Source organism: Nerophis ophidion, linkage group LG10 (genome assembly GCF_033978795.1).
Source record: "Nerophis ophidion isolate RoL-2023_Sa linkage group LG10, RoL_Noph_v1.0, whole genome shotgun sequence".
Lineage (NCBI taxonomy): Eukaryota > Metazoa > Chordata > Actinopteri > Syngnathiformes > Syngnathidae > Nerophis > Nerophis ophidion.
This window is the reverse complement of record NC_084620.1, coordinates 20,509,204-20,527,490: the sequence shown is the minus strand read 5'-3', so window position 1 is coordinate 20,527,490 and position 18,287 is coordinate 20,509,204. Positions and strand designations below refer to the sequence as shown.

General features: G+C 37.9%; 1 protein-coding gene and 1 long non-coding RNA gene across 4 annotated transcripts in view; one reads left to right on the top strand and one right to left on the bottom strand.

Annotated features, from left to right (window-relative positions):
• Positions 1-1,920, bottom strand: part of LOC133560354 (uncharacterized) — a 29,448-nt gene extending 27,528 nt beyond the window's left edge. Inside the window, exon 1 of one of the 2 annotated variants that reach the window (XR_009808428.1) lies at positions 1,552-1,920. This is a non-coding gene — a long non-coding RNA (uncharacterized LOC133560354). The remainder of the gene's footprint in view (positions 1-1,551) is intronic. The other variant, XR_009808427.1, reaches the window with a different exon arrangement.
• The window catches only part of LOC133560352 (erythropoietin-like), a 36,611-nt gene continuing 20,171 nt past the window's right edge, over positions 1,848-18,287 (top strand). The window contains exon 1 of one of the 2 annotated variants that reach the window (XM_061912805.1): positions 1,848-2,085. In XM_061912805.1, coding sequence (XP_061768789.1) covers positions 2,064-2,085 — 22 coding nt within the window. In that variant the 5' untranslated portion in view covers positions 1,848-2,063. The remainder of the gene's footprint in view (positions 2,086-18,287) is intronic. The other variant, XM_061912803.1, reaches the window with a different exon arrangement.

The window sequence follows — 18,287 nt, the reverse complement described above, 5'->3', positions numbered from 1 at the left end:
AATCGCTGCTATTGTGTCCTTTGGCAGGACACTTCACCCTTTGCCCCCCGGTGCCGCTCACACCGGTGTATGAATGATGAATGAATGATTGGTGGTGGTCGGAGGGGCCGTAGGCACAAACTGGCAGCCACGCTTCCGTCAGTCTACCCCAGGGCAGCTGTGGCTACAGATGTAGCTTACCACCACCAGGTGTGAATAAATGATGGGTTCCCACTTCTCTGTGAGCGCTTTGAGTATCTAACAATAGAAAAGCGCGATATAAATCTAATCCATTATTATTATTATTATTACTTTTTACCATTTTTTTACTTGAAATGTCTCTGACAATCCTGCACTTTCTGTTTTGGAAATGACATGATTGTTTGTGCCACTGCTTTGTAACTGTTTAATAAATACAGTTTTGGTCAATTGACCTAGTTGTGATTTCCCTCTCTGCATGAAAGTTAAAAATGAGCATATATTAATGCAGTATGAAGAAGAATGTTTTAATGTAGACACATAGAATCATCATACTGCTGTGATTATATGCATCAAGTGTTCATCCTAGTCAGGTCCGTTGTGTCCTTGGGCAAGACACTTCACACTCTTGCTCCAGATGGGACCTGGTGAGCGCCTTGCATGGCAACTCCTGCCATCAGTGTGTGAATGTGTGTGTGAATGTGTGTGTCCATGGGCAAATGTGGAAATACTGTCAAAACGCTTTGGGCTCCTTAAAAAGGGGTAGAAAAGCGCTATACAAGTACTACTATTTACCATTTTTTTTACTTGAAATGTCTCTGACAATCCTGCACTTTTTTGCTTTGGAAATGATATGATTGTTTGTGCCACTGCTTAGTAACTGTTTAATAAATACAGTTTTGATAAATTGACTTAGTTGTGATTTCCTTCTCTGCATGAAAGTTAAAAATGAGCATACTGTATATTAATGCAGTATGAGGAAGAATATTTTAATGTAGACACATAGAATCATTAGACTGCTGTGATTATATTTATCAAGTGTTAATTCAAGGCCAAGGCAAAATATCGAGATATATATCGTGTATTGCGATATGGCCTAAAAATATTGAGATATTAAAAAAAGGCCATATCGCCCAGCCCTAAACAGAAGTAAGTAAAAGTGTGCACCAAGTATGTTTGACCAATTGTTGGTACTGAAAGTCAAGTCTTCTCAGCCTGAAGCACAGTCAGGTGCAATTTGGGTTTCATCCAATCAGCTCTCCACACATTAATAGGCAGGAAGCTCTTATATTGACATTTTCCATTAGGATTTCCCCTCCATCATTAGAAAATACAACAGCCTTACTCAAAGTCTGACATCTGCACAAACAATCTATGGGAAGTCCAAACAGCTTTTTGGCGAGACACTATTTACCTTTTGGGGCCCCAATCTTTATAAACAACCCTTTACTGAGATAACAATGAGAGAACTTTCAGTCGGGGGGATTGTTACCAGTCAGACAATGCACTGTTATCTAGGTGGTCATCATTAATCAAAAAAATAAAGAAAAAAACAAAACAAATCAAAGAGGATCAGTTCTTAGAAACACCTACCGGATAAGTGGCGTGGATCCTCAAAAAGAGCCGCGTTTCCAATTAACGGGCCAAGGCGCACGGATGGTGAGAGCAATGCAGACACCACCATGGACTTTCCCGGTGAGTGAAGCCCCCTCCCGCCCCTTTTCACACACTAGCCAGCTTTGCGCACATGGCTGCAGGCATGCATGCTCCACATCAGGTGCGTAAAAAGACGTGCGCGTCCTCGCTCAGGCCAACCAGTTCGCGCCTTGGAGGGTGGGTGGTGGGTGGGTGGGGGCGAGGGGCTGATAAAAAGCTTTAGCCAAAGCTCTGCAGTGATGCATACGCAGCCTGGTCTGGGCGGGAAGGGGGTCTCGTTCTCTTCGTGATTCCACATAAGATCACTACCAAGCAGGTCGAGTGCGCCACGGAGATTTTTTTTCTTTTTTTTTTTTCTTCCTCTTTCTTTTTTTGGGGGGCTTGGGGCGCTGGCTTCATTGATGCACATTTGCTGGCATGCTGTTTAAGGATGAGGCAGCCGTGTGCGAATGTTGCAGAACGCCGGTAGAGGTAAGAGACTTGTCACGTCCTCAACCGACCACCCAGCATGCGCGCGCAAATACTGCATGTTGACATTGTCACTGGCACTAAAAAAAAAACCCAACAAAAAATAAAACTATTTCTAGTCCAATCCACGCAGATGTATGGTATTTTTTGCACTTAAAGTTAGCTACACGCGTGCTTGGGGTTCAGCTCCAAAATGCACAGTTAATAGAATAGAATAGAATGGACTTTATTGTCATTATATTTGCATATAACGAGATTAAAGACTCCAATTTAAGGTGCGGTAGTGGGAACAAATATGGGGTGAAATAAATAACACAAGAGGTAATAAAGGAAAACAACTAACAATTGAAATAAATAGACTACTATACAATAAAAATAATAAGCAATCATGTACAATATACAAAACACCATAGAAATACAAAGTACTGTACAATATACAGAACAAGACAAGAGTACCGAAGTAATAAATAACAATCAGTGTCGGACGTATTGCAGGTCAAGGGTGGATTGGACAAATTGCCACAGGCTTTGTGCGTGAATATTGACGTGATTGGACTTGTTCAACAGTCCTGTTGTATGCTGGACTTTAGGAGGGGAAGTAAAAGGGGCAAGAGTAGATGCTTTTAAACTGTATGCGTGTGTTTGTGATGGTGCTAAACAGGTGCCAAATGAAATGTCAAGCATTTCATTCAAATGAAATGCTTGACATTTTGAACTCTTTCAATATTGCCAAGCTGCATGTCTGCAGAGGGTCATGTTCAAGGAGAACGAAGATTGCAGGCATTAAAAGATCGGTTAAAGATTTAATTCATGTGGAGTGCGAATTGTGGAAGTTTTTGGGGGTATCTTAGTTATTTTGGCCTCCCAAAATGTGTCTCGAGGCTAATTTTGTGTTGGCATACTGTAAAATAAATTCATATTTTTACTAGATATTAAACTATGATGTTAAGCTTAGCTGGTTTAGCATATATTGACCTACGGAATTGACTTTAATGCTAATCATTTGGTTGCATGCGGGCAGTGTGTGTAAATGAATTGGTGAATCAATCATCTGATTTTATTTTGAAGCCTACTTGGCACTGACCAGGAAGTCACAGTGTGCACCTTTTAAAGCTGTATCATTATAGAGCAGGGGTAGGGAACATATGGCTCTCGAGTCAAATGTGACTCTTTTGATGACTGCATCTGGCTCTCAGATCAATTTTAGCTGACATTGCTTAACATGATAAGTAATGAATAATTCTGCTGGTTACCACAATGTTAAAAATAACATTCAATACATAAAACATTCTCATGCATTATAATCCATCTATCCATCCATCCATTTTCTACCGCTTGTCCTTTTCAATCCGTCTGTTTCTACCGCACCTGTTCAAGAAGTCCCATTATTGGTAAGAAGAATTGTATTTATTATTGGTTAGCTTCAGAATAACAATGTTATTAAAAAGAATAAGAGACTTATTATACTCTAAAAGTGTTGATCTTACTTAAAAATGCACGTATTTATTTGTTTTCAATGTTAAAAAATATGATATGGCTCTCACGGAAATGCATTCTAAAATGTTTGGCTTTCATGGCTCTCCCAGCCAATAAGGTTACCGACCCCTGCTATAGAGTCGTATGTCTGTTGTCGTTTTTGATTAAGTTAACACTACAACAACTCATGTTGACACAAACACCCCCCTCGGTTGTCACTTTCTGTGTCGACTAAAGCGGTCGTCCATGTTTGATGAAGCGGCCATTTTTTTAGTAAGAAGAAGTAAACTGTGGACCGGGACTTGTTGAGTTGGTCAACATAGCACAAGGGTCACCAATGCGGTGCCCGGGGGCACCAGGTCACCCGTAAGGACCAGATGAGTAGCCCGCTGGCCTGTTCTAAAAATAGCTCAAATAGCAGCACTAGCAAGCTGGTCTCGCTTTGCTTGACATTTTTAATTCTAAGAGAGACAAAACTCAAAGAGAATTTGAAAATCCCCAAAAATATTTTAAAGACTTGGTCTTCACTTGTTTAAATAAATTCATTTATTTTTTTTACTTTGCTTCTTATAACTTTCAGAAAGACAATTTTAGAGAAAAAATACAACCTTAAAAATGATGTTAGGATTTTTAAACACATATACCTTTTTACATTTTCAACTCATTCCTCTTTTTTCCTGACAATTTAAATCAATGTTCAAGTACATTTATTTTTTTTATTGTAAAGAATAAAAAATAAATTTTAACTTAATTCTTCATTTTAGCTTCTGTTTTTTTGTCAAAGAATATTTGTGATATATTTCTTCAAACTTATTATGATTAAAATAAAAAATATATATATTCTGGCAAATCTAGAAAATCTGTAGAATCAAATTTATATCTGATTTCAAAGTATTTTGAATTTCTTTTAAAAATTTTGCTCTGGAAAATCTAGAAGAAATAATGATTTGTCTTTGTTAGAAATATAGCTTGGTACAATTTGTTATACATTCTAACAAAGTACAAATTGGATTTTAACCTATTTGAAACATGTCATCAAAATTCTAAAATTAATCTTAATCAGGAAAAATTACTAATGATGTTCCATAAATTTTTTTTTTTTTTTTTTCAAAAATAATAGAATTAGCTAGTTTTTCTCTTCATTTTTTTTTTGGTTGAATTTAGAACTTTAAAGAGTCGAAATTGAAGATAAACTATGTTTCAAAATTTTATTTTAAATTTTTCGTGTTTTCTCCTCTTTTAAACCGTTCAATTAAGTGTTTTTTTCAACACTTTTTTTCTACAAAAAACCTTCCGTAAAAGGAAAAAAAATGTACGACGGAATGACAGACAGAAATACCCATTTTTATATATATAGATTTATTTATTAAAGGTAAATTGAGCAAATTGGCTATATCTGGCAATTTATTTAAGTGTGTATCAAACTGGCAGCCCTTCGCATTAATCAGTACCCAAGAACTAGCTCTTGGTTTCAAAAAGGTTGGTGACCCCTACCTTAGCATATCTATGGGATTGGTTTTAGCTTTTTCACAACATGTTAAACATCAACGTGACACCTCACATTCTTTAATTTGTATTCATTTGTATTATCGAGCTAATGCGGGCCAGGAGAAGTGAAATCATATTTATAATGTATGACAATGATCCATTATAGCAGTAAATCTCCAACTGTGGTACCCGGGCTTCATCTAGTGGTATGTCAAATAATTACTTATTTATGCGCAACTAATTGTATTTGATTTATGTTTTATTTTGCCTTGTTCAAACACAGTGTTACTGTTCAAACTGTGTGTAATGTTACAGTGGCTATAAAATATTAAATATACTTCTTAAATAAAACTGTTGCCTTGTTTTGAATGAATACTTAGGCCTACCATGCTACTGTGATTTAATGTTGGTCATTCTGGTGGTACTTGGAGGGGCAAGTGTTTTTTGAGGTTGTATTTGGTATAAAAAAAAAAAAAAAAAAAAATGAAAACAACTGCGTAATAGAACAAGACAGGCATGCAATCTGTACAAATTTTCCCCTAAAAAAAAACCAACCGAGTGTGACAAGGAGGTTATGTGATTTAAGTGTGAAGTGACAATATTCTTGCTACTTGAACAACCATGCATGATCCTAATAAGTATTTTCTATACATATGGACTGGTGTAGTTGGTGGTAATGCTCTGTGAACGTTGCCATGCTTGCTAAATGAAAGGTATCAGAGCCTAATGCTTCAAAACAGATCTAAAACTGGGATCCCTTTAAAAAGGCATCGACCATTTCAAACTGCATTGTCAGCAATAAGGACGCAGCAGCAAGTCCGTCAAGCCCTTCACGATGGTCTTCTTTTTTAATTGGGGGAAATATCACATGTTCAACATTTCTGAAAAGGAGAAGGAAGAAGCACAGCGATTCCTGATATCTAAATGTTATTTGACTGCATCTCGATGCCCTGAGGCTGTAATTGTTGAGCAATCCAACTTGTGTGTGACACTGCAGACTGGGGAGTCAATGGCAAGCGTGAGCATTGTGACACAGTGGTCACGTACTCCAGGGTCAGCAGAGGTTATCCTCAAAATTCTAGCGAGGGCGTCAGGAAGTGACGTCACACCCGCGTCATCGCGGAGCTGCAATATGGTGTAGGTCAGGAGGCATTCTCCTTTTTTACAGGGATGCCTTTGAAATACCTTTGCTTCAGTCGTGTGCTCTGGACAGAAGCGTGAGCATCCCAACACATGACGGGTCCAAAGCGTTGCCACCCGAGGATCGCCCAGCTCCGATTAAAAATAGACCTGTTAACCTGTTCAACTTTTAAAGTTTGGCCACCGTTTCTGGCATTCGCAAATTCTTACGCCGCGGTGGGAATGCAGCTCGACATTCTCGTGTCTGTACAAAGGTCAGAGTTAATCCTCACCTGTGTTTAAAGAAGGGGAGTTGTTTGTACACCATCTTAAAGAGGTCCTCCACTCATTTTAATCAACCACTGGATCTATCAAGGGTTGGAATAGACCCCCAAGCAAGCTGTCTTTTACAAATATCCTCCACCAACTTTGGGAACATATAAGGGAAGGGTCCATGCATGATTCCAGCACACAAAGCAATGTCCCTAAAGGCATGCTTGGATGAGTTTGGTGTGGAAATCCAACATCAGTGATCAATGGCTGCAAAACACTGAAAATGTTGGAAAAAGTATTCCCAGAAGATCTCATTAATTTTTACTTGCTGAAGGAAACGTTTGAAAACTTTCAGCATATCAATATGTGAAGCAATACCTACTGAGTGGCCTCGTGGTTAGAGTGTCCGCCCTGGGATTGGTAGGTTGTGAGTCCAAACCCCGGCTGAGTCATACCAAAGACTATAAAAATGGGACCCATTAACTCCTCGCTTGGCACTCAGCATCAAGGGTTGAGATTGGGGGTTGAATCACCAAAAATTTTTCCCGGGCGCAGCCAGCGCTGCTGCTCACTGCTCCCTTCACCTCCTAGGGAGTGAACAAGGGGATGGGTCAAATGCATAGGACAAATTTCCCCACACCTAGTGTGGGTGTGACAATCATTGGTACTTTAACTTTAGCTTAAAATGATACATTGGAAACTCAAGCAATGTTCTAAATGTGATATGAGACAGTTTAAGAAAAAGGTAATATGGGTTTTGGTGTGTTTGTAATTGGAATTTGTTATGGAACAATTGGTACGGTATAAAGGTGAACTGAGTTCCTATGTGGAACCTGGACAGGAAGTGCAAGTGCACATGGTTACAGTCTACTCGGTGAACGAATTCAGTGTCGTGCAGCCCTTGGCTAGTGCAGACCTGGGCAAATTAAGGCACGGGAACCACATGCGGCCCGTTAAACTTTTCAATCTGGCCCGCCGGACATTCCCAAATATTTTTTTTAGATCTTTAAGATTGAAACTGTAGCTGCTGTTATAATGTGCAGTGATGTTTTCAAATGACTGTAAGTCTTGAAATATACAACGTATTTAACTGTTTGGAATCTGTGCTTTTGCATGATATACTAGTTACTATGGTAATTAGGGGTGTAACGGTACGTGTATTTGTATTGAACCATTTCGGTACAGGGGTGTACCGAACGAGTTTCTAAGCAATAGTCTTAACAAGCTGCTTTGCTTCTTCTGCCTCTGTGTCAGCACCAAGCATTGTCCCACCCACACAACCATCTGATTGGTTTACATACAAAGCGGTAACAGCCAATCAGCAGTGCGTATTCAGAGCGCATGTCGTCAGCGCTTCAGCGTCGAGGAGATAGGTGTGTAGCAGGTGAGCAGCGGACTCTCCCCAAATTATAATAAACACATCCCAGTAGTCATATACTACTAACATCACTATGAGCCCGTTGACATTCTAGAAACTTAAACTGCAGCTCAGCTCGCTCGCAGTCCTGGCTTGAGGTGAAGGCTAATTAGATTTTAGCGTAACGTTAGCTCATTTTGCCGTGTGTGTGTGTGTGTGTGTGTGTGTGTGTGTGTGTGTGTGTGTGTGTGTGCGTGTCTGCGTGCGTGCGTGCGTGTGTGTGTGTGTGCGTGCAAAGCCCTGTCTGTCTGTTATGTCACTTAAACTCCATGGGGTTCAGGGATGAATAGTCTCTCCTATTGCTATTGTACTATTTTTTCAGCAATAGTTACATTAATCATTAGTAATGTAGCAGCCTAGTTTTGAATGGCAGAGTTCCTGCTATCACATGTTGACAAAAAATATAACATTTACATAATAAAAATCAACTACAGGCTTCCCAAATGCTGTAATAAATTAAGCATGATGAGTTGACTTGAAACTGTTTAATGTTGCACTTTTTATATGTAGAAGAAACGTTTTGTCACTTTATTTAATCTGAGCAAAAATTTGAGGCAGTTTAATGTGGATTAACGTGGGCAGAATTATTATAGTGTTCGTAATATTAAAAGGATAAAGCCATTGTTTACAAATTTGGTAAATAAATAACCAAAAATGTAATATGTTGTTTTCTTACTATACCGAAAATGAACCGAACCGTGACCTCTAAACCGAGGTACGTACCGAACCGAAATTTTTGTGTACCGTTACACCCCTAATGTTAATCTAAGTCACAGCAGCTCAGACGATGCACCAAGCGGCGTGGGTGGGGTGCGTTTCCACAGAGTGTTTCCAGAGCGGCCAGCCCGAAATGCGGATGTCAGGGACAACAAAGTTCTAACGCTTAGTGATATATCAGAATCAGAATCAGAATCAGAATCAGAGTCAGAAATACTTTATTAATCCACAAGGGAAATTAAAATTTTCAGCACAATCCCATTCAAGATCAGACAAACATTACAGGGAGACAGAACAGGACTGCTGACCGGTCTGCCAACTTCCGGCGCCTTTTACAAGAAAGGTGAGATACAGGTAAACAATGGGGGGTTCGATCCTGCGCTCGGGATCTGTCTGTGTGGAGTTTGCATGTTCTTCCCATGACTGCGTGGGTTCCCTCCCGGTACTCCGGCTTCCTCTCACCTCCAAAAACATGCACCTGAGGATAGGTTTATGGCAACACTAAATTGGCCCTAGTGTGTGAATGTGAGTGTGAATGTTGTCTGTCTATCTGTGTTGGACCTGCGATGAGGTGGCGACTTGTCCAGGGTGTACCCCGCCTTCCGCCCGATTGTAGCTGAGATAGGCTCCAGCCCCCCTCGCGACCCCGAAAAGGATAAGCGGTAGGAAATGGATGGATGGATAGATTGATTGATTTTTTATTAGTAGATTGCACAGTTCAGAACATATTCTGTACAACTGACCACTAAATGGTAACACCCGAATACGTTTTTCAACTTGTTTAAGTCGGGGTCCATGTTAATCACTTCATGGTAAATGCACTATATAAACAATATTACATCCATCCATTGATTTTCTACAGCTTATCCTTTTCGGGGTCGCTGGAGGTGCTGGAGCTTATCTCAGCTACAAATGGGCGGAAGGCGCAGTACACCCTGGACAAGTCGCCACCTCATCACAGGGCCAACACAGATAGACAGACAACATTCACACTCACATTCACACACTAGGGTCAATTTAGTGTTTCCAATCAACCTATCCCCAAGTGTAATATTATCCATCCATCCATTTTCCTACCGCTTATTCCCTTTAGGGTCGCGGGGGGCGCTGGTGCCCATCTCAGCTAAAATCGGGTGGAAGACGGGGTACACCGTCGACAAGTCGCCACCTCATCACAGAGCCAACGCAGATAGACAGACAACATTCACACTCACATTCACACACTAGGGCCAATTTAGTGTTGCCAATCAACCTATCCCCAGGTGCATGTCTTTGGAAGTATGAGGAAGCCGGAGTACCCGGAGGGAACCCACACAGAAAGATCATGAGCCCGGGATTGAACCCTGAGTACTCAGAACCTTCGTATTGTGAGGCAGGCGCACTAACCCCTCTTCCACCGTGAAGCCCTGGTGCAATACTAACAATATAAATTTGGCCTGTGATATAAAGTATTCAAATTCTGTCATGATAATTAATTTTGACACATTCTATCAGTGTGACGAACACATTGTGAAAGCAACACGATGATTAATGCATTTTGCTTTTTATTTACTGAAACATAAAATAATCATTCCCATCGATCAAACTGTTCCTTGTGCACTTTCATAAAGACAAGCGTTGTAAACTGTTATATATTATATAAGATAAGGGCTTCTTCAATCCGATATGGATCTCGGATATTGGTCTCATATCAGCAAAAAACAAAAAGAAAACCCAGCATCGGATTATTTTGGCTTGCATCTAAAATCTCCCACATAAGCACTGATACAAGCAGCCTACACTGTGATTGCTTGTGTCATTTGATCTTATTTTGTATTTTAGTCAAGTCATTTACAAAAGGTAACTAGGAGCTAGCAGCTACACAGAGGGTAAGCCCATAATAGCACACGAGCTAGACATACACAATCTGTCATTTTTGAACAATATTACAGTCTGAAAAACAACATTCGTCAATATAAACAAGTATCAAATGCAAATGCAGAAGCATATCAGAAAGTATCCAGTAGCAGACATGTCCGCATCAATCAATTTACTGTGTCATGAGCTTAACTTAATGAATTATTGTGGCCACTAGGTGTTGCCAATAAACAATTACCACTCAGTTCAACTTAAAGATAACATATGTTAGTTCCAGACGGTTCATAATAAAGAGTTTAATGTTTTTCACTCCTCCCATTGCTCTCTGTTTGACTAATTTTACTGATAAAACATTTTAAAAGTATGTATGATTGGAGCTGATATCATATCTGATCAATATTGTAATCGTCAAATAATCAAGACTGCACTATCAGTAGCGGATGTGAAAAAGATGTATCGGGACACCCCCTTTATAAGATGATATACTTCTTTTTAAAATTATACTCAGCTTTTAATTTGAAATTGTATTTAATATTTAACTGCTAGCATTTTGTGGTTGACATTTTTTTAAAATAAAGCAGTTAAATGAAAAGATAAGCATGGTGTACCGTTACACCCCTGCTATAAAACCATAGTGTCTGATATCATTCATCCCAGATTGATTCATTTATCATAATTTACTCAGTCATTATTTATAATATATTTTGTATTGAAACATTCACAATGAAATATGTCTGTCAGTAATTACTCCTGTACATATTCCATCGTTATTTGTTGAGTTTTCTATGCATTATTACATTCCACATTATTTTCTTTCTCTGTTAAAACATGAAGATATGTGAACCACAAGAAGTGAACAGACTATCAGTAATTGCTGAGAAGGGGTATGATTGAATACGATCTGCTTCTTTGTACTCCTTTTCAGGCAATGCAATGGTGTCAAATGTTAACATATCATGTTCCTAAGCATGTTGGAAATAAACTGATTGTATGAAATGTGCCCAAGTATTTGTGCTATATGCAGAATTTAAAGGCAATGAATTGGGAGTTATCCCAAGTCCTATACCACAGTGTTTTTCAACCACTGTGTACCGTGAGATATTGTCTGGTGTGCCGTGGGAGATTGTGTAATTTCACATAATTGGATTAAAAATATTTTTGGCAAACCAGTAATTTTTTAATCCGCAAATTTGCCGTTGTTAAGTGTCTGTACTGTCGAGAGACTGGCAGAGTAACCGTGTAATACTCTTCCATATCAGTAGGTGGCAGCAGGTAGCTAATTGCTTTGCAGATGTCGGGAACATGGTTTGTCGTGATCACAATATGCAGATGACAGCGGGAGGCAGTGTGCAGGTAAAAATGTATCTAATGCTTAAACCCAAAAAGATTAAAAGACGAGTGACGCTAAGAAAAGGCATTGAAGCTTTGGGATAGCTATGCAGAACGAAACCAAAACTGAACTGGCTGCAAAGTAAACAAAAACAGAATGCTGGACGACAGCAAAGATTTACAGCGTGTGGAGCAGACGGCGTCCACAAAGTACATTTATACATGACATGACCATATTTGTCAACCTTAAGAACGAAATCGGGAGATGGGTAGGGCGGGGTGGGTGGGGGGCGGGGGCTTTGGTGGTAGCAGGGGTGTATATTGTAGCGTCCTGGAAGAGTTAGAGCTGCAAGGGGTTCTGGGTATTTTTTCTGTTGTGTTTATGTTGTATTACGGTGCGGATGTTCTCCCGAAATGTGTTCTCCCGAAATGTGTTTGGCATTCTTGTTTGGCGTGGGTTCACAGTGTGGCGCATATTTTTAACAGTGTTAAAGTTGTTTATACGGCCACCCTCAGTGTAACCTGTATGGCTCTTGATCGAGTATGCATTGTTTGTCTGTAAAAACCACATATATTATGTGATTGATCGTACACGCTGTTTGTATGAAGGAAAAGCGGACGTGATGACAGGTTGTAGAGGATGCTAAAGGCAGTGCCTCTAAGGCACGCCCCCAATATTGTTGTCTGGGTGGAAATCAGGAGAAATTCATGAGAATGGTTGGCCAGGGAGATTTTTGGGAGGGTACTGAAATTCGGGAGTCTCCCGGAAAAATCGGGAGGGTTGGGAAGTATGGACATGACAATTAACATCAAAATAGGAGCGCAAGAAAAGAACTAAAACACTTCACACAGGAAAACACCAAAAACCTACAAATAAGTCCCGGCGTGATGTGACAGGCCGTGACAGTACACTTACTTTGAGACAAGAGCTATAGTGATGGTTATCATTTAAATTCATAACCAACAATTACAAAAAATACTTTTTACTGTCAATATGGGCTGCCAAGTTTATTTTTTTTAACTTTTTCTGCTGGTTGTGTGTCCCCGGATTTTTTCAATGAAAAAAATGTGCTTTGGCTCAGAAAAGGTTGAACAACACTGCTGTACCAGACGCTCAAAGTGAATCTGCAAGTGTCTCTGAATGACCTCATCTGAGGATCATTTGTATCAACCCAGCCTGCGTCACACTCGGGCTGCTTTGAAAGAGTGCATTCAGCACGGCGTGAACAAGGGTGAGGCTGCATGCCCACATGACAACACAACAGTTGACCTGCTCTCATTTGCCAAGCACACCCTGTGAACCCGCCTTGGATGAACACAATTATATGAGTCCGTGCATCATCACCGTGTTCATTTACCCTCCTTATAAAAGGGCGGAGAGTCCCGCAAAGAGCAAAAAGCCTGCAATGTGCAGTCGTCTCCATGCTGTGTGTAGCAGAGCCAAGAATTTAGGGTGTATTTTGCGGTATTGAGTCGGGGTTAGCAAGTAGGGTTTGCTTGAACTCTACCACACGACCAGCAGTCGGGTGACTGCAAAAGTATTTTGAATAGCTGTAATTTGAAAGCTTGCTCATGGCCATCTGCACTACTTAGTACACGATGAACACACAATTGTATCACGATGCGTCTAATTCTTGGATTTCGTTATCACTATTCATGCGTTATTTATTGGAAAATGAGAGAACAAAACTAAAGTAGACAGGAATGGAATGTCTTATTTGGTTCTTTCTGTAAACTATTATGGAGATGTTTTTGAGTAATCCTGACAACTAGCATGTGATTTCAGCTATCTGCTATATGCTTTTCTGAGTAATGTCCCATTCAACAAATTAAACCAACATTTTTGCAGAGGCCTTCTAACATATAAAGGATCTTTGTCAATCCTCCTCAGAAACACCATTCCCGTCATGGTGAGGATCTTAGTAAAGTCTTTCGAAATATGTGGGCTCATTTATGAATATGGCCTACCACGCATGGTTATTGTGACTAAAACTATCATTATTATCATTGTGTTGTTGAATGTCGGGCTGCAGCTCTCCATTATTTTTGTAATCTTATCGATTATTTTGTTTGAATGATCGAGTAATTGGATAAAACACAGCTTATATGCATATTTTCAGGAAAAATTGTTGAAATGAACAAAGATGTTTCTGTATGCCCTAACCATCATTGTTTTTTCCAATAAATGCAAATCATAAATGTTGAAATTGTACTTTTAACATTAGGGATGTAACAGTTAGATTTATGTTCGTAAGATTTAACTACTTCGATTTGTTCTCCGCAAGTTGGCTTTCCGAAAAATCGATCCACCATCGTTTTAAAAGGAGAATTTTATCGATACGAGAAAAAGGAAAACATTGGGTTTAAGAACAGCAGACTTTCCGCTATATGCAGTTTAGCACTTTTATTGATGATGACCTTGAACAAATCAAGTCTGTCTGCCCGTCTGTGGCGTCCTCGCCATCAATCATTAAAACAAAAATGGCAGATACAAGAAAGATCACAACAAATGCAAACACCGCATGACAAAGTCATTAAGCCACAACATAACAACTTTCAGCTACAGCACGATTGCAAAAGCGATAACAAATAAAAAGGCCACAGCACAATAATACAAAGCCACAAAACAACTTTAAGCCACCAAGGACACGATGGAAGTGACAGCAGCGCAAGTTGCACTGATGGAGCAGGGGTGGCTGAGGCGGAAGGTGGAAAAAGTGAAAAAAAAATGTATGATGATTGAAAAAGTGGTCACATTTCACTTAATTTTTCAACTTTGTTCATTACACTTTCCGTCTCAGGAAGTCGGTCCGTCGCCGAAACTTGTCCTTTGTCACTACCATTCTGTCATTATGATGTGTTGTGTTTTGGCTTCATGTTGTTCGGTTTAGTTGGACGGCCTTTGTCTTTGTTGTGGCTTTTGCGATCGTGTTACAGCTGAAAGTTGTTGTGTTTGGGCTTCATGTTGTTGTGTTGTGGTGTTTGCATTTGTTCTGACATTTCGTAGCTTTTTACTAAAATGAGAGTCAAACCACTACTCATTTAACCTGAAAACATTTGGTTGTACTTTCTCAGGTAAACAGGTGCTCACTCAACCTGAAGAGATGTTGGTTGCACTTTATTGTTTACATTAATATTGTATTAGTTTATGTTGGAAAAATGTAAAAGTGGCAGGTAAATCTTGAGTTTGAGTTTATTTCGAACATGCAAGCATACAACATAATACATCACAATTTCCAGTTTCTGTTTTCAACATGTTCGAAAAGGAGTAGGAAGAAGCAGAGCTTATTTAATCCTACCCCTTTTTTTTTACATAACAGTTGCTAAAACTTTTGTTCACTTCCTGTTCTCAAATTATTCCCAATACACTCCATAAGTAATCACAAAAAATACATGAATAAATAAATAACAATTGGTGAAGTAAGTTGTATTTCATACGATGAGATAAGTACGATTATTTTGAGAATGAGAGAATGAATGGGTGAATATATTCAGAATGTTTATCATGGTTCCTCTTCTTTGTACTTTGTTAAAACTTTAAGTTTGAAGAGTTTCTTGAAGTGGATTAGTACATTGATTGCTTTCCTTAATTCATTCCATAATTCAATTCCACATACAGATATACCAAAGGTCTTAAGTGTTGTACGTGTGTACAAATGTTTAAAAATTAAATTTTTCTCTAAGATTATATTTCTCCTCTTTTTTTGAGAAGAATTGTTGTATATTCTTGGGTAGCAAATTATAGTTTGTGTATAATTTTAGCTGTTTGCAAATTCACCATGTTGTGGAATTTCAGAAAATCTACTTCCGAAATGTTGGTTACTGTACTTGTATTAAAAAAAATTTGAACATTGATAATGTGAGCAGAAAGTGTTTCCTTTTGTTAATTCAACCGAAAGTGTTGGTTGCACTTTATTTGAATAAAATGTAAATGCATTGGCCATTAATTGTTGTTGACTTTCCTTGTGTGTAGCCATTATTAATTTATATCTACTGTAATTCCCTTACAAGAAATAACACAAATATAGGAAACTTCACCTGCAGTGTCTAGTATCCAGTATGTATTTCACAGTCACACTGGTTGAATTTTTATACTAAAACGTTACTGAATCTGTCAAAACGAGGACTATGGTGTGGTTTGTTTTCCCGGAATGCAAAAGAAGGTGACGGGACATGGCCTGAAGGTAAATACATATTTTAATTTATCTATAAAGAGATGCTAACTAAAGGCGTGCACAAGGCGGAGAACAAACTTGGCTAAAAAAAATTAAAAAAAAAACTACCACAAAGGCAAAAAACTTAGGGCATGAAAAATTCGCTAACTGTGACAAGAATAAACAAAACTTACGTGCAAGGCATGAAGCATGAACTATGGCATGAAGAGAATGAACAGAGCATGAAAAGACAACAATGATGCCAGGCCGATTGTCTGGCAACTACAGGCTTAAATAATAGTGACGTGATTAACACAGGTGCGTGAGTCCTAAACAAATCAGGTGCGTGAGTCCAAATGATTACAGGTGAAACCAATGAGTTTTCATGGAAGCAAAACAAGGGAGTGAACAAACAGGAACTAATGGCGTCTTGAAGAAACATAACACAACTAAACAAAACATGATCACAAAACATGACAGAATCGAATTTAAGTCACTGAATCGTTTCGGATCGTATTGTCCTAAATAAACTAATATCGTCCCTGAAGCGTATTGACAACAGAATTGAATCATTGTTAAAACAAATTGTGACAACCCTAGTTTGCATTATAAACAATTCTAAACAAAACAAAAACGGATTCCCCAGATACTGTAACAGCACCCATTCATCACCACTCTCATGTGCACTATATTGCAGCAGCTGTGTGGAAACCATATCCACATATTTAAATTTCAGGGCACTCCTTGCGGTCTGGATTTTATCAATATGTATTAGTTACACCCATTAAATGATTCATCTTTGCAGCCCGAATTGAATGTACTAAAACAGTACATCTTTTGACACATTTTCATATTTAAAATATTACTGTGTCTTATATTCATGTAAACATTTACGCTAGCTAGGAAATATTTTAAGCAATATCACAGTGAGATTACTCAGCATGGTAATCGATAATTTCAATTTTGAAACTATACTGTCGGAAATTTTACCGCGGTTTATCATCATTACAGTGAACCATCCTTTATTGCTTTTCATTGGTTCCGGATGTGACCGTGGTATATGAATTTACACAAAGTAAGAATTATTAGCAATAAACCAAATATTTGTATACCTTGGGCATGAGAAAAAAAAAAAAAAGAAAAAAAATATACATACACATATATATATATATATATATATATATATATATATATATATATATATATATATATATATATATATATATATATATATATATATGTAGGTGTGGGAAAAATCACAAGACTACTTCATCTCTACAGAACTGTTTCATGACGGGTTCCCTCAATCATCTCCTGATGATTGAGGGAACATGTAGGAGATGAACATGTAGGAGATGAAATCTCCTGATGATTGAGGGAACCCCTCATGAAACAGTTATGTAGAGATGAAGTAGTCTTGTGATTTTTTCCACACCTACATATTACGCTCTACCACGGTATCGAGCACTATTCTCTGGATAATCCAATCAAGACATATACATATATATATACATATATACATATATACATATATATATATACATACATATATATATATATATATATATATACATATATACATATATATATACATATATATATACACATATATATATACATATATATATACATATATATATACACATATAAATATATGTATATATATATATATGTACATATATATGTGTATATATATATATATGTGTATATATATATGTATGTATATATATGTATATATATATACATATATATATATTTATACATGTATATATATACATGTATATATATATATATACATATATATATTTATACATATATATATACATGTATATATACACACACATATATATATACATATATATATACATATATATATATATATACACACATATATATATATAAATATATATACACATATATATATATATATATATATATATATATATATATATATATATATATATGTATATATATAGTAACATCGTGAAAGCACTCTCGACATGACATAACAACCACATGTTAAATTTTACACTTTCTGAGGCTGAGCCAATCAGTGGCCTTGATACTGAACAGTATACTCCGAGTGGTTTGGTCTCATCCAGTGACAAATACTACTGTAGTATTGGTATTTTAAATTTCATTTAGGCATTTGAAAATTCTCAATATAGGCCAAAGATACTTAGAATAAGCTTTAAAAAATAGAAATAAAGACAAAAAATATCCATGTTATGAAAACGTATTGCACTGTTATTGTTTTGCACCCCCTGTCATCCTAGTACCCCCCCCCGCCCCAGAGAGGAGTTGTACAGTCTAATGGCGTGTGGGACAAAATAGTTTTTGAGTCTATTAGTCCTGCACTTGGGATGAAGCAGTCT